This window comes from Musa acuminata, chromosome BXJ3-8 (assembly GCF_036884655.1).
Source record: "Musa acuminata AAA Group cultivar baxijiao chromosome BXJ3-8, Cavendish_Baxijiao_AAA, whole genome shotgun sequence".
NCBI lineage: Eukaryota > Viridiplantae > Streptophyta > Magnoliopsida > Zingiberales > Musaceae > Musa > Musa acuminata.
This window is the reverse complement of record NC_088356.1, coordinates 5,541,921-5,563,040: the sequence shown is the minus strand read 5'-3', so window position 1 is coordinate 5,563,040 and position 21,120 is coordinate 5,541,921. Positions and strand designations below refer to the sequence as shown.

Here is a 21,120-nt window from a genome sequence, read left to right as displayed (position 1 = left end):
TGTGTTTGCTTTCTGTGTTGATGATTGCCTGCTCTGACATTTAGGAAGTCAAATCTCCATTCTCGTAGAAGGTTTGAGCATTTTGCACTCTGTTTCCCCTGTGTAATTGATGTGGGTTGTCTTGTCCTGTAACAAGGCAATGCCTGAGTACTGTCCCTGAAGAAGACAATGAGTCGAGGAAAACGCTTAGTACAGCGAAGAAGACGATCAAGAAATGTCTTAAATTTTTATATTAATGTTCTAAGTAATCATATTGGGTAGAGGGAAACAGCACTCGAGGCACATCCAAGCCAACTTCGTCGAGAGAGCTCTCCACCGTCACTCCGTCCTCGTCAACCGTCCCTCGTCGGCATATTACTCCGACTGGGCGCCGTTGCTCTGGCTCTTGAGCCTTCCACCGCATTCCCAATAAGATATTTTTCTTTTTGTTGTTGATTTTACGAACGGAAGATATGACATATGGATTCTCCCTTGCACCTCTTGTGCCAAAAGTTCCAAATAGTGAAAGCTAGGCTGCATGACAAAATAAGAAGTTGCAGACCGGGAGAAGTGATTAGCCGCCTGCATGCAAGAGAATTGGTCCTTGAGCACTAACACCATCTTGGTAATGGTGATTCCAAAGGGCGTCAATATCGGGCCATGCGATGAGGCTATCGCCTATGCGGAGGATGTGGTCCTCGACGATGAAGAAGCTGGCGATCTGTAAGAAAAAGATCTAGTGCGACTCAAGGAAGAGAATCAAGGAAGAAACCTAGAAGTCAAAGATGAGTTGTAATTTGCAATTCTCAAAGTAATATCAAGGGTTGTGTCGATGTGGTGAGCATGACAAAAAAGGGTGAGATCAAGGATCGAGAATCGAAGATTTGCCATCAACGATGGCCACAATGAGATCATCGAAGTCATTGCTCGATTAGTCACTCCCCTCCTCCTCGTGGCAGAGGGAGTATGGATGGTTGTGAAAGATTGGGGTAGCGCCTTTTTATTAGTGAAATTATCTTTTTATCATTGTTTTCATATCATTTTTTCATGTGACAGCACATATTATATCTTCCGACGTAAAGTCGACGACGTGAGGAGAAACGAGATTAAATATTTTATTTTTATAACTATAGGGATGTCAATATAATATTTTAAGTTTAAGGATCGAAAGACCAAAGATGACTAATTACATGAGGTAATCTATAATTGTTCCTTTCGAGTACGCCTCTACCGATTGTAAGAACTTGATATTTCACTCTCTTCATTACTGTTTCTTGTGTCTCTTTTGCTCGACAAGCTAAATGAGAACATGGATATACTGTTCACTTCAGATCGAGTTAATAGATTATCATGCTTGGTAATTCACTCGTTGATACATAAGGAGTAGCCCTCATCGATCATATTCTCTTCCTTCAATATAATCTTATGACAGTTAACTGTCATACATGAAAAACATAAACACTAAAATTTATATCAGATGCTCATATACCTTTTATTATATATAAAACAAGTCTTCAGTGGGGATAATTGATAACATTGGATCTATATCTTTAAGTTTCTTCTTTCAAAATTTTTTTTTTTAATAGCATGGCCACAAAAGTCACCCCTATAATCTGAGGTGATAATTAAGAAAAGTCCTAGCAACCACTCCCCTCACCATAAAACAATAGCTAGATACACTTAGCATAGTTTGTAATATACATGTGTGATAAAGAAAAAGTCAAAATGCCTTAACAATTGTGAAGTCTTATTAGTAATAGTACGAATGCTCCAATGAGATTGGAATGTGCCACTTATGATGTCTAAGTGATAATACGAATACTCTAAGGAAGTTAATAAGAATACAAAATTAGAATATACCACTTAGATCATCTATAATACTCTTAGAATTAGTTTCTATATAAATATGACTGACACCATAATGTGCAACTTAGTATAGAATTGAGGATATAAGGAAGCATGATGTTATTCTATGTGTGTCTCTATCATGAGCTTTTATCATTATCTTCTATCACTTAGGTTATCTACAATGCACTTAGAATTAGTTTCCATGTAAATACAACTAACATCATCCAGAAAAGCTTTAGAGAGGCTATCATGAATAATAGCAACTTCCAAGAAGAGAATGCTTCGTCTTCTCTAATATCTCTTCTCTAATATCTGCAACTAGCAAAAAGGACATCATCAGTATTGAAAGGAGCCATTAGAGTTTAATTGTAGGATTGAGGCCTAGTCCAAGTAATCTCCAAACGAGATCTTCCCTTAGAGACTTTAGGAGAATGTGTCTTCTCATAATCAAAAATAGAAGAAATCATCCTAAGAAAAAATATTATTAGAAGAAGTTTTGCTTTGCTTAAAGATCTGATCAACCTTGGCCCTCCAAATCTAGATGAAGCAAGTTGAGATCAATGCTCTTAGAGTGGAGGAGGTTTTAAAGTCAAGATTAGACCCTTCATAGAGCTAGAAACTATCATGCCAGAAATCAAAGGAGGAAAAGGAGACCTAAAGTTTGGTTTCATTGGCTTTCCAAAGAGAAACAACTATAATGCAAGAGAAGAAGATATGGATAAACTCTCATCGGCAGCAAGATAGAAAGGACACAAATTGGAGGCAGAGATACCGAGCGTGATAAGTCTATTTAAGGTAGGAAGCTGGTAATGTAACAAGACCAACTAGAGTTGGGAGTGGAAGAGGCACTCCATAGTTGGATAGTGTGAAGTGACTGTCACCCAAATGTTATCATCACTGTTAAGATATTAGGATATTCTTTTGACTTGTAATCAGCTAAAATACTTTCAATACTTGAAGATATGACTCATCTCTCTACTGGTGGGATTCCATCAGCCATGTGTTTTACTTTATTTCATCTTAAGACAATGGGATTTGTCTTTTGTTCTGCTGTACCTGTTAAGCCATTCAGTCTTCAGCTGCAAATAAACCAGTGCCAGATGAGCCACACCAAGTGAAAAATCTTAATCTGGTATTGAGTTGGACCCCAACCATGGTTACTTCTGTGCAAGCCTGGGATAAGACCAGACTCATATTCACCTCACCTCACCCACCCACCCACCTTCATTATGGTCACTGATTTAATGCATCATGCTCATCAACAGTTTGCATCAAATGGCTGCCTGCTGTGAGTGAAATTTATCACAAGCATCATTGAAAAGAATGATGTAATCTGTCACCTGTTCGTCAGTCTATGTAGGCAGCTACTGTGTCAACCCCTTCTCTCTACACCAAATGAACATAAATGATGTCTTAGCTGTGCTATGCTCTCTGTCCTCTGATGTCATCAGGCTATCTTTGGATAAATAGATTTTTTTTTTTTTAAGACTGATAAGGTATAACTCGGACCCTACGTCATAATCGATGTCATGCCATACTATGATCGAGTCAACAAGAGAAGCACTCCCAAGCTAGCAATCGTATCAAGACGTCGCTCGGCATGTCCCATCCTGGTAAGCCCGGGACGACATCGCATGGCGTCATTCCGTACGTCTCGGGACGACGATCGTACAAAGGTACCATCTCACCCCTCGAGGATCGATCGTCACGTCAAATCCGCGTACGATCAACTCTCGTACAGTAATATAAAAGCCCCTTGCCGGCATCCGACCCAGGGAGAGAGAAAAAAAGAGGAAAAAGTAGAACCCCATACTAACTTACTCGTTGAGGGGCTATAGTCAGTAACCACCCGACAGGACATTCTGTACAGAAGAGCGATTATCCCCAAAGTAAAATCATTTCGATCAAGAGAGATCGGCTTCCCCCTACTGTCAACCAGCATCCCGATGGAGAGCCATCAACTAACATCTCGAGCAAGGGCCACCAACCAACTTAGACGATCGAAGACTCACTCGTGAACTAAGCTGTGCTGACTCATCAACCATGGTGCATCTGTTCACCAACAGATCTTATACAATATCATATAGTAGTGATGAGACTAAACATATTTTTTATCATTATTATATAATAATTTATTTTTGACTTTTTCTCCAATAAATCCTACCTGATAAGACTATGTTCATCCTCATCTTCCTTCATGTATCATAAATCCAATCTGGCAGAATAGGGAAGTCAGTGTGTCAAAAGCTATGAGCCTGTGATGATTCTTTACCCTCCATAGTCCATTCCACCCCATGAAACACTGTGTGAAGTAAACAAAAAGATTCACATGTTCTTTTTCTTTTTTAATTTTACATATAAATCCATTTCTCTATCTCATTTATATGCCCACTCTACCCCACCTTTCTGCCTAACTTGCAAAATCCTCCTATTTGGATACAGATGTTCAGTATGATTGCAAAGGGATTAATGTTGTTTTTTTATGGAAATATCATATGAAATATCACATGTTAGTGATGCTCTTAAAATGTTTTATTAGAAAAATATGTATAGAGTAAGATATCTGACAAATTTTTCTATAAATAAAAATAGAAAAAATGTATGAAAATCTCATATATATATATATATATATGTGGTACTAATTATATATTACATAATATAATTAGCTAATTTTAGTATTTCGATTCTTATATTTTCAAAAATTACATTCAGATTTCTATACTTACAAAAATAACATATTTAAATTCATTTCTCCTTATATCGTCTAATCTACTCTACTGATGTACATTGTTACATAAAAAAATGATACTAAAATAAAATTAAAAAGATAATTTAATAGTGCTATTATCATCAATATTAATTTTTTTCGGTTTCAACGAATGAGGAAATAGATCACAAGAAAAAGATCATTTCTATTGAGTTTCTCATTTCGTCTTTCAACAAAACATCATAGGATAAAAAGAGAAAAGGAGCAATTGAATAGCGCTAGCTCTTTTTATTTTAACAAAACTCCTTTGGATTCATCATATAATTTTTTTAAATATAAAATATAAAATATAAAAAAAATAATTATATATATATATATATATATATATATATAGAGAGAGAGAGAGAGAGAGAGAGAGAGAGAGAGAGAGAGAGAGGGTAATGGTAGCGCTCCTCTTTGTTTAGTTATTTTTATTTATTTATTTATTTATATTCACTCCCTCGGTAACCGACTCTCTCTTGCTCTCGCGTTCTCCGATCCAATTCTTGTTCTATTAAACCTTCTCTCTCTCTCTCTCGTTCCGTTCGTGGTTTCTCTTTGCTTGACTCCACAGACTGCCGCCAGATCTTCAGCCAGGGCCGCGATCCCCCCTCGATCTTATCGCCCTCCCGCATGCGCCGCGACCCCCGCCGACAGGATCTAGCGGCGGCTCGCCGATGAGCTGCGCCGTCACCGCCACGGCCCGTCTCCGGAGACCGACGGCGGGGATCTCGTGGTAGTGGCGAAGGGTCTTGGCTAGGTTGTTGTCTTTTGTTTGTTGTTTATTACCCTTATCTGGGTTCCGCTCGGGATGGCGTCCACTGATGCGGCGTCCGCGGGGAGTTGGGTCGAGTCGTATACCGGCATGTCCTCCGATAACATCAAGGGTTTGGTCCTCGCGCTGTCCTCGAGCTCCTTCATCGGTGCCAGTTTTATTGTCAAGAAGAAGGGTTTGAAGAAGGCTGGAGCTTCCGGAGTTAGAGCAGGTGAGAGAGACTCGATCCTTTTGTGTTTCTGGCTGATAATTGTGATTTTTTTGCTTTGCTTGTTGATTTGTTGATCTTCTGTAAATTGTTTTGTTGATGTTTTCTTTGTCATGGTTTGGCAATCTGAACTGCGAGATTATGGTGATGAGCTGTTTCTGGGTGAGGTGAATTGCCTTTCTTATTAGATGTGTACAAGATATGACCATTGTGAAATTAGATCTAAGAAACAAATCTGCTTGAGGAACGATTGAGAACGCCTGTTTCATGGAGATCATTCTGGGTGATGTTCATTTTGGAATTTCTTGTTCAGTAGTGGAAGGTGATGCTATGGATGGACAGCAGGAATTAGCTGTTTGGTTGTGTTTCTGAGAATTCATTCAGCATAATAAACTGTGACAAGTTATAGAAAAAAAAAAAAAGGAAAAAGAATGCCGGAGAGTGAAAAGAATGCTCACACTAAAAAGAAATGAAAAGTGGAACTTCAATCCACCGTTTACATATATGATTGTTTAGACTGGACTTATGTGTAACATAAATGCATTAAATACAGCTAGGTAAAACACATATTTGGATAAGATTTTTGAGCATTTGACATAGAATTATAGAGTCAGGTGTTGATAAGTCATTGTGTCAGATGTATTTCTAAACCTTACTCCTGTTCTTTCTGGCAATTTGAGTTGTGGATCATAATGCATTTTAATGTATTTAATGATTCAAGGTTCACCAACTTTCTAATACCTTTTTTTTTCTTCTGATTCTAGACTTTCCTGGAACAAAGAGACCATCTTTGCTATATTTCGTAACTTTCAGGATGTAATAATGGTTCTGATCATCTGATGTTTTATTATATCTTTCTCTGGAAGAGAATCCAGCATACTAGTGAACAATAATTTGTGGGTCCTTTGCATTTTACTCTCCAGATGCAGGATACTTTTGCAGCTAAGTTATATGGTAGGTGTAGTTTTTCCTGCATTAGGAAGTCTCTCTTCACCTTAATTGGAACATATTCTTGGTGATACTGGTGGTAATCTAATTTTACTGGATGTAATTAAAATGCATTGAGTGCTTATTTTGCAATTACATGATTTCTTGCATCTTCAGTTATACAATGTTGTAAAGATGTTTAAACCATTTTTTTTTGTGACTTGACAACAGGAGCTGGTGGATATTCTTATTTATACGAACCGCTTTGGTGGGCTGGCATGATAACAAGTGGGTACTCAGCTGTTGCAGTTATTTTTTTTTTCAAAGTTTGATTCATTGGTAAATATTGTTGGTTTCTTTGCCGTTAATTCGACTTTGGACACTCAGATGGGCCGAGACTTGTCTTGAAAGTTAAAATTGAATTGCTATGTTTATTCATGTTCGTCCTAATTTAACAGAGTTTCTATCTGACTGATTCATTTAGAAACTGCATTTTCTCTATGTTTAAGTCACTGCATATTTCTTTTGGGAGAGCCATAAGATGCTTGCTGTTAGTTCTATAGAAGTACTTGATGTGTATGCTATTTCTGATTATTAAGTTTAGTAACTGTTCGCATAGGCTTGAACCATTAATGTATTCTAAGAGGAGCCCTTGTCAACTTATGTTGAGTTCTATGTATGTATAGGTCTGTGGGTATCCAGAGGGTTACATTTAGCATTTATGCCATAGTGGTAGTGGCTATTTCCTTTCCAACTATATTGGTGGGTTTTTTTTCTGATTTGGAGACTGGGAAGCATGGACACGCTAGTTTGGGCGACATACCCATGTCCAACACGTTCAGACACAGATTCGTCACCAACATGGCAGGACACATGTTTGACATGTGTCTGACACGTTCAGACACGAATTCATCATCGACACAGCAAGACACATGTTCGACACGTGTCCTTTATTTATTTATTTATTTATTTATTTTAATTCGTTGGATACGACGTTTGCATGTTGGACTCGGTGCTCACGTACGGAGGAACCCTTCTTCCTCATCGGTTTTCCTTTTTGCTCATCGTATTGGCTTTCCTTCTTCCTCATCGGTGAAATATTTGCCCCCGCCCCACCTTTGGAAGAGGAAGGCTCTGCCCCTAGCCCGAGTTCCTCCTAGACCACCACCACCCATCTGTCACGACCTTAGCTGGAATTGCCTAAGGCGTGCGGCACCCTTGCGGCCAAAGACGCGAACTTAGCTTGCGTTGCCTAAGTCGCGGGTCACCCGTGCGGCAAAGACGCGAAACTTAGCTTGCCTTGCCTAAGTCGCGCTTCGCCCTTGCGATCTTGCTCCGCAAGGATCAGCCCACTTTGTAACCTCTCGCAGGTCCCGAAGGACCTGTAAAAGAGAAAGAGAGTTAGATCGAAAGAACGAGCAACGGACACGTCCCGAAGTCTCGCGAAAAGGAAAGCTTTACAAGCAATTCGTCGAACACCTTGTGTGCACAAGAGAAAAGAGGGAGAGGGAGAAAAACAAGGCTTTCAAGGATGAACGAACAGCTGCAAGCCCACAAACAGCCGCTCACCTGGTCCCGGACGCAACACCAAGTTCCCGTAAAGGTCACGTGCGAACTTGCGAAAGAGTGTTCAACGCCCGGTATATAACCGAAGCCCCATCCAGCCATGTGCCACCCGGGGGGTTCCTGGGTGCTGAGATGGCTGACGTTTTGGTGAGCAGAGGCAGCACTCCGCTCACCTCCCGCGGCACGCGAAAACGAAGCCGTTTTGGGCTGTTTTGGGGCTGTTTTGCTCGGTTCGGTGAGCGGTCGCTTTGCAACGCTGCAGCTTGTTCGAACTTACATATTTACAAGCAAAATGACCCAAAACCATGAGAAAACATGCTGTTGGGCAGCTGTACATGCGGGTGTGAGCGACGAACGGTTCGTTGAACGGAGTTGTTGCGGGTGCGCGACGACCGTTCGTGACATTCTCCCCCACTTAAACTGTCGACGCCCTCGTCGACGCTTGTTGGTAGGTGTTGATGACTTCTTCTTCATGTCGCAGGGCGTCTTCAGGCTCCCAACTGGCTTCAGTTCGGGGAAGCTTTCGCCACTTCACCAAGTACTCTGTCTGTTCCGCTCCGTTGGGTAGCTTTATCTTGCGATCCGCCAGAATGGTTTCCACTCGCTTCTCGTAGGAGGCTGTGATGGGAGGTAGCCGAGTTGGAACACTTCGAGAAGCGTCTTGCGGATCCGAATGGTAGGCCTTCAGGTTGCTGGCGTGAAGAACGTTGTGAATTTTGAACCACGCCGGCAGCTGCAACTTGTAAGAAACATTGCCTACCCTGCTGATAATTGGGAAGGGTCCTTCATACTTACGCACCAATCCTTTGTGAACTCTGTTCCTGAAGAATTGGAGTGATGCTGGTTGGAGCTTTACCAACACCAAATCGCCAACTTTGAACTCTTGCGGTCGCCTTCCCAAGTCGGCCCACTTCTTCATCCTCTTTGCCGCCTTCTCCAAGTAAGCCCGCGCAATATCTGCATTTCGGTGCCACTCCTTTGCGAAATGATAGGCTGAAGGACTACTTCCAGTATACCCAATTGCCATGGTGTGCGGAGTCGACGGTTGTTGTCCAGTGATAATTTCGAAGGGGCTCTTGTTGGACGCAGAGCTCCGCTGCAAGTTGTAGGAGAATTGGGCAATGTCCAACAGCTTCACCCAATCTCGTTGATTGGCACTCACGTAGTGCCGGAGATATTGCTCCAAGAGCGAATTTATTCTTTCAGTCTGACCATCCGTCTGGGGGTGGAGGCTTGTAGAGAAGTATAATTTTGATCCCAACAATTTGAATAGCTCGGTCCAGAATCGTCCTAGAAACCGAGCGTCTCGATCACTAATGATATTGTGTGGGACTCCCCAATACTTCACTACGTCCCTCATCATCAGTCTGGCCGCCTCTTCTGCTGAACAGTGTAGGGGAGCAGCAATGAAAGTTGCATACTTCGAAAACCGATCGACCACCACGAGTATCGATCCGAGTCCCCCTACAGGTGGCAAACTTGATATGAAGTCTAAGGAAATGCTCTCCCATGGCCTTTCTGGTACGGGCAACGGCTCCAAAAGCCCCATCGGCTTCCGCTGCTCCACCTTGTCTTGTTGGCAAGTAAGGCATGTTCGAACATACTCCTCCACATCAATCCCCATCTTTGGCCAGTAGAAGGCCCTCTCCACGAGAGCCAACGTTCTGTGAATGCCGGGGTGTCCAGCCCAAAGGGAATCGTGACACTCTTTCAAGAGTTCACGCCTTAGATTGTCCACTCGGGGAACATAAACCCTATTCCCTTTTGTGTAAACAAGTCCCTCCTGGACCCAAAATCGTCGTGCCTTGCCTTCTTTGATGAGCTGCATCAGGATAACTGCCTGGGGATCACTATACAGTCCATCTCTGATTCGGGAAAGGAAGGTGGAGTGTAACTGACTTGCTTGGCCTCTGCCCTCCAGTTGTGCAGCATTCACGCATTCCACTTTCCGACTCAGTGCATCGGCCACGACATTCGCCTTCCCGGGCTTGTATTCCATTGCCATGTCGAATTCGGCCAGGAAGTCCTGCCACCGTGCCTGCTTTGGTGAGAGTTTCTTCTGAGTTTGGAAATAGCTCAGGGCGATGTTGTCTGTCCTCAGCACAAATCGCGACCCAAGGAGGTAGTGTCGCCAAACTCGTAGGCAGTGGATCACCGCGGTCATCTCCTTCTCATGCACTGGATACCGCCTCTCGGTCTCGTTGAGTTTGCGGCTCTCGTAGGCCACCGGATGACCTTCTTGCATGAGTACTCCACCAATAGCAAAGTCCGAAGCATCTGTATGGACTTCAAAGGGCTCTCCATAGTTTGGCAATTTGAGCACTGGTTCTTCCAGAACAGCAGCCTTTAGATCTTGGAATGCTATCTCACATCTGTCAGACCACTTCCAAGGCTGCTCCTTCTTCAGCAACTCCGTCAGTGGAGTTGCCCGCTTCGAATATCCCGCGATGAAGCGTCGGTAGTAGTTTACGAAACCAAGGAAGGATCTCAACTCTGGCACCTTCTTTGGAGTTCGCCATTCCGCAACTGCTTGCACCTTCGACTTGTCCATCCGGATGGAGCCATCACCGATTCGGTGCCCCAAGAACAGGATCTCAGTTTGAGCAAAGTAGCATTTCTCCCTTTTTACGAACAAAGTGTTCTCCCTGAGAACCTTGAAAATCGTCTGAAGGTGCTTGACGTGCTCCTCGAGCGTTTGGCTGTAGACGACAATGTCGTCCAAGTAGACGACCACGAACTTATCCAAATACTCCTTGAATAGCTGGTTCATGAGGGTACAGAATGTTGCCGGAGCGTTGGTTAAGCCGAAAGGCATCACCAAGAACTCAAACGCTCCATATCTGGTCACACATGTAGTCTTTGCTTCGTCGCCTTCAGCAATGCGCACCTGCCAATACCCCGACCGAAGGTCGAGTTTTGAGAAATACTTCGCCTTGCCCAATTGGTCGAACAAGTCCGCGATGAGCGGAATGGGATACTTGTTCTTCACTGTTACTTTGTTGAGGGCTCGGTAGTCGACGCATAATCGGAGGCTCCCATCTTGTTTCTTCTGAAAGAGAACTGGAGCTCCGAAAGGTGCTTTTGAGCTGCGGATGAGACCACCGCTTAGCAGTTCACCTAACTGCTTTCTGAGTTCTGCTAACTCTGGCGGGGGCATGCGATAGGGTGGTCTCGCTGGAGGCTTCACTCCTGGCTCCAGCTCAATGTTGTGATCCACGCCTCTGCGTGGCGGAAGAGTCTTCGGCAACTCAGGTGGCATAACGTCTTTGAACTCCTTCAGGACGTTGGCCACCACAGCAGGTTCTTGAATGGCTTCTTCATTGAGTGGCTCTAGCTTCATAGCAGCCACGAATGTTAGTTCGCCCTTTCGCACCCCTTTCTTCAATTGTAATGCCGAAATATGTTGGGGCTCCTTGGTTCCTCTCCGAGAGACGGGCACCACACAGGGGTCATCGCCTCCCATCATACATAGGGAATTCAAGAATGGCATCGGCACCAACTTCGCCGCGTGCATAAACTCCATTCCAAGAATCACTTGGAAGTCGTCTAGTGGCACGGCCATCATGTTGGTGGTTCCGCTCCAAGTCCCGATTCTGATGGGAACTCCCTTCGCCAATCCGGAGATTCGCCTGGCCTCCGAGTTCACTGCTTTCATTCGGCTTGGGCTCTTCTCCAATGTCAACCCAAGTCGCTGTGCTTCACGATCGGCTATGAAGTTGTGGGTAGCGCCCGTGTCCACCATTGCACGGGTCGTTTGGCCATTCAGCTTGATGTCCACATACATCAGTTCACTACTTCCTGCTTTTTGTGCCTTCGTCTTCATGTTCTCCCCCACTTGACCCCGCATAGCGTTCAACAAACGCATTGCTCCCATTCGGGGTCCTTGCGACTCTTCATCGTCGCTGCTGGATTCGGAACTGCTTGAGCTAAGGGCAACAGCTTTGCCCTTGTCCGATCGGGGAGGGTGGATGGAAGCTGTCAAAGCGTTGAGTGCCTGCTTCTGTGGGCACTCCCTTACCATGTGCGGTCCTCCGCACAAGAAGCATCCTCCAGGTTTTGAGGTCTTGCCTTTTGGGTTCGGCCCTTTGTGGGAGCTCTTCTTCTTCTGTTCGCCCCCGAGCTCCTTCCCTCGAGAATGTTTTTGAGGGCGATTGCTTGAAGATTGTTTCCTTCTCGCTGGGTCTTCAGAGGAAACGAAGTCGGTGAGCCTTTCTGCAGCTGCAATTGCCCCGACCACGTCGGTAACATTCCTTCGATTCAGCTCTTGCTGAGCCCATGGTTTCAAACCATCAAGGAAACTGAACAACTTGTCCTTCTCGGACATGTCCTGTATGTCCAGCATCAGTGCAGAAAACTGCTTTACATAGTTTCGGATGGTGGTACTTTGGCGGAGTTGTCTCAACTTCCTTCTTGCGACGAACTCTGTGTTCTCCGGTAGGAACTGAGTTCTCAACTCCCGCTTCAAGTCTTCCCATGTGTCGACTCGACACCGACCTTGTTGGATTTCCTCCCAACGAGTTCGCCACCAAAGTTTCGCATCTCCGTTCAGATACATTGTTGCTATTGAAACTTTGGTATCTTCAGAATCGGGTCTCGTAGCTCGGAAGTATTGTTCCATGTCAAACAGAAAGTTCTCGAGCTCCTTGGCATCTCTGGCCCCTCCGTATCCATGGGGCTCAGGTGCCCTCAAGTTTTGTGGCGGTGCAACGCGGGTGTTGCCTCCTCCCGCATTTAGCGTTCGTGTGAGCATAGCCACCTTCGCCGTGAGTTCCGCCACAACATCTTGTAAGTGCTGCACGGAGTCCTTGGTGTCATCGGACAGTCGGTCGACTAGGGCCTCGACCTTGTCGATCCTGGACTCCGCTTCCTCTTGCGAGCTCTCTACCCCAACAAGTCTTTGTTGGCCATGGGAGAGTTCCTCCATGCTCGCTTCCAGAACATCCAGGCGGGTTTCCGCCGTCGTGAGTCTCTCCTTATGACTCTTTTTCCCAGTTAGCGCACCAGATTGCGCTTCCTCCGCTCGCGGAGAGTTGCCAACTTCTCGCTCATCCTGTTCGCTGCCGCGATCCTCATGAGCGGCTCCAACAGCATGAGAGCGAGTGTGCACATGCAGCCCACCTGCGGCTGCTTGGGGCAAGGGTCCGGCCTGCCCCGTCTTGCTTGATTCGCCACGATGCTTTGCCATAGCGAAGTTGCGAAGTTCGTTCGCTGTTCGATCGAAGAGCTTGCCCGCTCTGATACCACAATGTCACGACCTTAGCTGGAATTGCCTAAGGCGTGCGGCACCCTTGCGGCCAAAGACGCGAACTTAGCTTGCGTTGCCTAAGTCGCGGGTCACCCGTGCGGCAAAGACGCGAAACTTAGCTTGCCTTGCCTAAGTCGCGCTTCGCCCTTGCGATCTTGCTCCGTAAGGATCAGCCCACTTTGTAACCTCTCGCAGGTCCCGAAGGACCTGTAAAAGAGAAAGAGAGTTAGATCGAAAGAACGAGCAACGGACACGTCCCGAAGTCTCGCGAAAAGGAAAGCTTTACAAGCAATTCGTCGAACACCTTGTGTGCACAAGAGAAAAGAGGGAGAGGGAGAAAAACAAGGCTTTCAAGGATGAACGAACAGCTGCAAGCCCACAAACAGCCGCTCACCTGGTCCCGGACGCAACACCAAGTTCCCGTAAAGGTCACGTGCGAACTTGCGAAAGAGTGTTCAACGCCCGGTATATAACCGAAGCCCCATCCAGCCATGTGCCACCCGGGGGGTTCCTGGGTGCTGAGATGGCTGACGTTTTGGTGAGCGGAGGCAGCACTCCGCTCACCTCCCGCGGCACGCGAAAACGAAGCCGTTTTGGGCTGTTTTGGGGCTGTTTTGCTCGGTTCGGTGAGCGGTCGCTTTGCAACGCTGCAGCTTGTTCGAACTTACATATTTACAAGCAAAATGACCCAAAACCATGAGAAAACATGCTGTTGGGCAGCTGTACATGCGGGTGTGAGCGACGAACGGTTCGTTGAACGGAGTTGTTGCGGGTGCGCGACGACCGTTCGTGACACATCGGCCACCTCTACTCCAACTCTCGAGTGAACTAAAGGTTTTAACCCTCCTTCCCTGGAGACACACCTGCCAGTGACCTGATGACCGTCATTGCGTTGCATGCTCTCGGGCCCTCCACCCCGAGCGCATCTGTCTATCGCCCGCTGTCATCGCATTGTCGTTTGGCCCTTCGCCCTAAGCACCCCACCTGCGAGCGACTCAGTGGTCGTTGCACGCCCTCGGGCCTTCGACTACTTCACCAGCGTTCGACGAAGCTTCTTCCTTAGTCGTGTTGCGTAGCAAGGTATACTGATTTTGTTTAGCTTTTTTTACGACTAAAAACACCTATCTTTGATTATTATTTTTTTAGTTTTTAGTTTTGATTGAAGTGTTAACATATTATTAACCTGTTTTATTATTTATTTATTTTTTTAATCTGTGTTTTTTTATTGATTTTGATTAAATTGTTATAATAATTTGAATAAAATATCAAGATTCTGTTTCTTAATAGTAACATCAATCACTTGATCCTGTTCTTCTTCAGTATATATATATATACATATATATATACATATATATATATATACATACATATATATATTCATACATATATATATACATATATATATATACATATATATATATACATACATATATATATTCATACATATATATATACATATATATATATATACATACATATATATATACATATATATATATACATACATATATATATATACATACATATATATACATACATATATATATACATACATATATATACATACATTTACATATATATATATATATATATAGACACACACACACACACACGTGTCCTCGCCGTGTCTATGCCCCATGTCTGTATCCACGCTTCTTAGTTTGGAGATGGGTCTTGTATTTTATATCACTAATATGTTTGCAATAATCTGTCATTGAGTTGCAGTATACAAAAAGATATTCTATGCTCATAAATATTTGTAATTTACTATTTCTTGAGTTATCTTTCTTTATAATTCAGGACTGGTCTCTTTGAAAGGAATATGAACTAACAAGTTGTCTTATTTAACAGTGATTGTTGGGGAAGTTGCTAATTTTGCAGCATATGCATTTGCTCCAGCTATTCTGGTCACTCCTCTTGGTGCTCTTAGCATAATTATTAGGCATGTTCTCAATCAACATAATGCATTCTGTTATTTTTTTCCTTGAGTTATTATGAACAAATATTTCTGCTACAGTGCAGTACTTGCACGTATCATTTTACGGGAGAGGTTACACATTTTTGGCATTCTTGGTTGTGCTCTCTGTGTTGTGGGATCAACAACAATAGTTCTTCATGCTCCTCAGGAGCGGGAGATAGAGTCTGTGACAGAAGTCTGGGATCTGGCAACTGAACCAGGTATTGAACCTTTTGTTCTCTTCTTTTCAATAATTTTTAAAAAGACTCATATATTCCTTATATTGGCAATGCCACAATCATATGTGGTTTGCATTCTATCAATTTGTTCATCAGAGTGTTTGTGAACAACACTAAGATACTTCTCATCTATTATTGTGCAGCATTTCTATTCTACGCAGCAGCAGTGCTGGCAGCAGCATTTATACTTATATTCCATTTTGTCCCCCAGTATGGGCAAACGCATATTATGGTCTACATTGGTGTTTGCTCTCTTGTAGGGTCTCTCTCGGTATGAAATTTATCTGTTTGATGTATCCATTATGTTCTGGACCATGAAATAATGATCTTATGGTGCCCTTGCTATTTATTTATTGAGCAGGTTATGAGTGTGAAAGCTCTTGGCATAGCTCTCAAGTTGACATTTTCAGGAATGAACCAGTTGGTTTATCCCCAGACTTGGATATTCACAATCATAGTAATTGTCTGTATCATTACCCAGATGAACTATCTGAACAAAGTATGGAACGTTTCTGAGTTATGGCTATATTTTCTATTGATTTAATTTAGTCATGTTTGAATCTCGACTTTTTAATTAATTTATGTTTTTGTATAATTCTTAACATGATATCATATGCAAGTAGCATTGAATATCTTCGTTCTGTGAAATTGAACTTCATGTTGATCAGCATGTCATATTCTGAAGTCAAGCATTTTTTTCTTCTGAAGTTGTCCATAATGAGACAAGCCAAAAAGATACTGAAACAACAAGATAACTTCTTCAGTATGCTACCTCAGTTTGTTAGGCAAGAAGCATGAAATCTTTACCAATTTCTTGAGTAATTATAGTTTTGGTGAACAGGTAAAAACTTACATGCTGAGAGGAATCTTTTTCTGTACTGCATGGTCTTCTAGACATTCCAATGGTCGTTCCTTTAATGGTCATTGCGATCATCATACAATTTATTATCATCTACATATTGTTTGCTATTCATTATATTGCAAGTCAACAATAAATGTTATAATGTTTTTTGTGTTTGATTGTCTTAATTTTCTTATCAATTTTCAATATTTTAGATGTGTCTCAGTCCTGCTGACATGTAGATACTGTTATTTGCATATTATATTTAATCTCATGTTAGTAGTTCATTTATTTGAGACTAATTATTACACAGAATGGAATGAAATGTAGAGATAATAGTTGTCTGATTTATGATGGAATATAAATTAAAATCACAATGAATTTTGTTCTTAGCTGTCAATAGGCTGATCTCTTTGAAGTATCTAATACTCCTGTACTTGCTTAATTTTGTCCTCAGGCTCTTGATACATTTAACACAGCAGTTGTGTCGCCCATATACTATGTGATGTTTACATCATTAACCATTTTGGCTAGTGTGATTATGTTCAAGGTACTGCTCCTACCTTACTGGCTTCTTTGTTGTTGCATTTATGTTGGTCGAATTATTATATTTGACCACTGCCATTTACATTGAACGGTGATACAGCAGAGATTAAAAATGAAGTACTGTTTAAGTAAACAATCATCCTTATTTTTTATCAACTGTCTAGAGAAACTACATGGTCGAGCTTTAGTATAGTATCTTGCATAAATTAAAAATGGAAACTTTACAACGACTTTGATCCTTGTTTCTGTCAACAATAGTAGTTTCTTATATTTTTGCCACATCTAAAGCTGGTCTAAGGGCTTTCTTGAAGGTGTACAGTTTGTCTTATCTTCCATGATTCATCCCATGCTTTATTCACACATAAAAATATTCTTTCACATTTTCTTTTTGTTTCTTCTTTTGTTCTCATGTATATCTTGTATGAGATGATCATGTTAGGGAGAGTAAAAAAGGAGAAATTAAAAAAATGAGACAGAATATGGTAATGGAATTGGAAAAAAATAGAAAAAGACATTGAGCTTACCACTTTATCAGAAGGAAACATCAGTTTGGGTGATTAATAATGAGATACTTTATTGACCCTAGATTGACAGTGATCTTAACTGGTAACTTGACCTGTTATTTTGGTGTTTTAATGATAAATATTGGAGATTATTTGAAAATGATGAATCTCTACTGAAGAATCTCTTTATCTTCTTCAGTGCATATATATCATTACTTCTTGTGTTCAGTGTGCATCAATGACAAGATTATTTGAATGTTTGTGTAGTCAATCCTTAGGTTGCTCTGTTAGCTATCAGTGGCTACCTTAGGTTAGCTATCAGTTACTGCCTTGGATATTACTTCTAGCTTTGAGAAGAGAGAAGTTTTTTGTCTTCGTTTTTGTTATTCTGATCTTGTTATATTTGTTGTAATTTTTTAGATCTTTTACAGAATTTTAACATTTAAGCGTTGAGACGAAAAGATTTATAATGTCAAGATCTCAACTACAGTTAACTTAAGGATAATTTAAATGAAGAGGGAGGTTCAAATTGACAATGTGATAGTTAGTCCATGATATACAAGCCAAGATGGAAGATACTAAGTGTTTAGAGTTTCTTGCAAGAATGACAGCTCCAATCCATGATTCTAAATTCTCAGAAGATGTTGACTGATTCGGAAGAAGAAAAATGGTTCTTAACCATTTGTTGTCTTTGTGCATGATGAAAGATGACCATTGTCACCATCTGATCGATCATCTATCAGAAACAAACAATCAGCACGAAGATCAAGTGCTAGCTTTTCGTTTGAATAGGGAATGATATAATTAGATAAAATATAAGTATAGCAAGCTGAAGATATCTATTTTGTATAATATCTGCTTGTGCACCACCTCCCATTGCGACATTCATCGTGTAGCTATGTACTTTTGGGCTGAGGCCAGGTGCACTTGAATCAGTGACCATGGAGCCCATGTCTTACCTGCAGCTGTTTCTCATTGGTTGGTCAGCAGATATTGTTAGTAGTGCTGCTGACAATTATAGTCCTAACAGCATCACTCGCTGAAGGGATCGTCCATCAAGTGGCGACCATGGAGCTGATGTCTTTACTTGCAGCTGTTTCTCACTGGTTGGTCAGCAGATATTGTTAGTAATGCTGCCGACAATTATAGTCCTGACAGCATCACTTGCTGAAGGGATCGTTGATCAAGTGGTGGCAACAATAGATTGACTGGAATGTTTGGTTGGGGCTTGGAGGAATAAAGGGAAGGGAAAAAAGAATAATAATGTACATATAGGATATATGTAAAAAGAGAAGTCTAGGATGCTTGGATCTGAACCCATTGTCCATTTACTTATTTCAATTGCAGTAGAAACTAGTTCTGGCATGTCCAGCTAATAGATTTGATCTCTTTGAACTTAAGATGGTTTCATATTGGATCCCAAAAGTGTATGGTGTTATTAGATTTGTACCAAACTAAACATGATTTCATATTATGATCATAATTCTGGTGATGCTGGGTTGATGAAACTTATTAACCATGGATGGACTCTACTAGATCTTGGGCTTTGACTTTTATGTGTTCGAGTCAAAGGTGTCAGCTAGCTAGCCTCGTTGGTAAAGTCTTTGTCGTAAAATCCGGGATCAAATCTAGTCGTCACTGCTTATCCTTTGCAGGGAAAAAAAGAGAGAGAGGGAGAGTTGCATGTGGCAGTTTCATATCGGGGCATATGTTATTGTCGTCATCTCCTAATACTAGGACGCATCCTAACTGGGGCCATCCTAATCTTAACTATTGGCACTAGTTAGATGTATTCAATCCCATCAAGCCAATTTAACATATTATCATCAGCATAATAAATGTGCTTAAATTATCGGTCAAGATCCCAACTTCACCAAGACAAGATCAACTTGGTGAAGGGATGTTCCCAATGTAATTTCATTCAGGACTTCGATTATCTTATCAGCTAAAATTTTTGGTGGTCCTTTTGGTGTGTAGGTGTAGAACAATGAAGTTGTTCTGTTACGTATTAGTGTCTTCTGGCTTCTGACAGGACTGGGATCGGCAGAATCCAACGCAGATCATCACGGAGATGTGTGGCTTTGTCACAATTCTTTCGGGGACATTCCTACTCCACAAAACCAAGGACATGGCGGATGGTATGTACTGGATTTGGAGCATGTCAGTTGTGGTTTTGTGATCGTTTACTGTTTCAGGACCTTTTCGCCTTGCAGGTCTACCATCATCATCTGTCTCTGGGCGCCTCCCAAAACATGCCGACGAGGATGGCTACTCTTCCGAAGACATTCCCCTCAGGTCTCCCGAGTCATTTAGGTCATCATGACAGGTTGCAGTGGTCTGTTGCTTGGAAGCATGGACTTACTTGATCTGCATCATGACTTGATTGCACCGAGATGAACCTGCATTCTTTCCATACATAAAGCTGTAGGTTTTTTTTTTTTAACTCGAAAAGCATAGGATCAATCCCCACTTGTTAGGTGAGACGTCTGGTGAATACACTCGGGGATTCACATTTTGTTATATATGTAATGTTACCTTAAATCGTCCAGAAAATTTGATATCGTGACAGTGCAGAGACGGAGGTTAGAATGATGGCAAGTGTCTGAGTTTCCCAGCTGTCTCTCTCTCTCTCTCTCTCGAATACTGTTAGGTCTCCAATGGTGACGAGATTGCTATTTATAGTGATAGCTGCAGTATTTATCGTGACCTAGATAACTGCATCACATTTACCTCCAAGCTGATGTCTGGTTAACTAATAAGAAAGGAATACCACATAACCGAGGGCTCCTTGCTTGCTTGGCAGGTGTACAACTAAACTGATCACCAAATTATTCATACAGTTGAACACAATCGTATTTTGGCATCCTTCTTCTTATCCCGATAAATGCTGGAAACAACAAATGATATCAGCACGACGTGATCTTGATTTGTATGTGAGGAGCCGTTCGAGGTAGGGCTGGGTTTCTTCAACCTAGTTCCCACATAAAAATTGGGTTTCTCCAATCGAGGTAGGGCTGGGTTTCTTCAACCTTGTTCCCACATAAAGATTGGGTTTCTCCAACTTTGTTCCCACACAAAGATCGAGGTGATGAACGATTTTTCGAGCTGGTCTCTTCGCTCAAGTTAATACTTAGTTATACCTTTTTCTAATCTTCTTTTCCTTTTTGGGGGTGACTCTCATAGACTCTAGGGTTCTACTAGATTTAAAGTTGATGAAAAGTACGCACGACTATGACTCAGTAGTAGGTATTCCGTTCCTAGAGGACCTATGAATCAAATACTATATCCTGGTCGAGTTTGATTTGCAGGCTCGTCGTCTTGGTCAGTGCCCGTTTAGTTCGACATTAGGATCCTTGTCCTTGTAATGTGATGCCCTCAAAGCGGGACTATGCCTCCCCCTTCATCTTGTAATAATATCTTGTCTTAAATGAGAGGGCATATCTTTGTCTCAGATGGCTCTTAATTTCTAACGTTATCTAGTAGCCTTCATTGGGGAATGCAAGCGTGTCAGCATCCCCCGTCCTACAAGCTATTTGCTTCTTGTTTTCAGTTGTGCATAGGGAAGAATAGCTACTATTTGACCACTCAGGAAGGTTTTAAAGTCAGTGGTGCCCCTTCAAATAATAAGGGTCGGAAGGAGCATTTTTTCTTTATAAATCTAGGTCGAGATTGGGGGTTCAATCTTTCTTGGTCGACTCATTCCTTTGACAATACCTCTCTTATTGTCAAACGAGGAAGGG

At 42.2% G+C, this 21,120-nt stretch overlaps 1 protein-coding gene across 2 annotated transcripts; it reads left to right on the top strand.

Moving 5' to 3' along the window:
- The first annotated feature begins 4,989 nt into the window (after positions 1–4,989).
- Positions 4,990–19,972, top strand: LOC135645849 (probable magnesium transporter NIPA4). Of its 2 annotated transcripts, XM_065164678.1 has the most exons (9): positions 4,993–5,559; positions 6,715–6,771; positions 15,146–15,236; positions 15,312–15,472; positions 15,634–15,761; positions 15,852–15,989; positions 16,789–16,881; positions 19,413–19,518; positions 19,594–19,972. In XM_065164678.1, the coding sequence occupies exons 1-9, from the start codon at positions 5,385–5,387 to the stop codon at positions 19,701–19,703; spliced, it is 1,059 nt and encodes a 352-aa protein (XP_065020750.1). In that variant the 5' UTR covers positions 4,993–5,384; the 3' UTR covers positions 19,704–19,972. The 2 variants fall into 2 exon arrangements, with proteins under 2 accessions (XP_065020751.1, XP_065020750.1); XM_065164679.1 differs by lacking the exon at positions 19,594–19,972 and having other exon boundaries at positions 4,990–5,559; positions 19,358–19,492.
- Positions 19,973–21,120: the final 1,148 nt, after the last annotated feature.

Coding starts and splice junctions, on each gene's coding strand:
- LOC135645849 (XM_065164678.1), top strand. CDS start 5,385: ATGGCGTCCACTGATGCGGCGTCCGCGGGGAGTTGGGTCGAGTCGTAT. Junction 15,990..16,788: donor AGATGAACTATCTGAACAAA/GTATGGAACGTT, acceptor TTTTGTCCTCAG/GCTCTTGATACATTTAACAC. Junction 16,882..19,412: donor CTAGTGTGATTATGTTCAAG/GTACTGCTCCTA, acceptor GGCTTCTGACAG/GACTGGGATCGGCAGAATCC.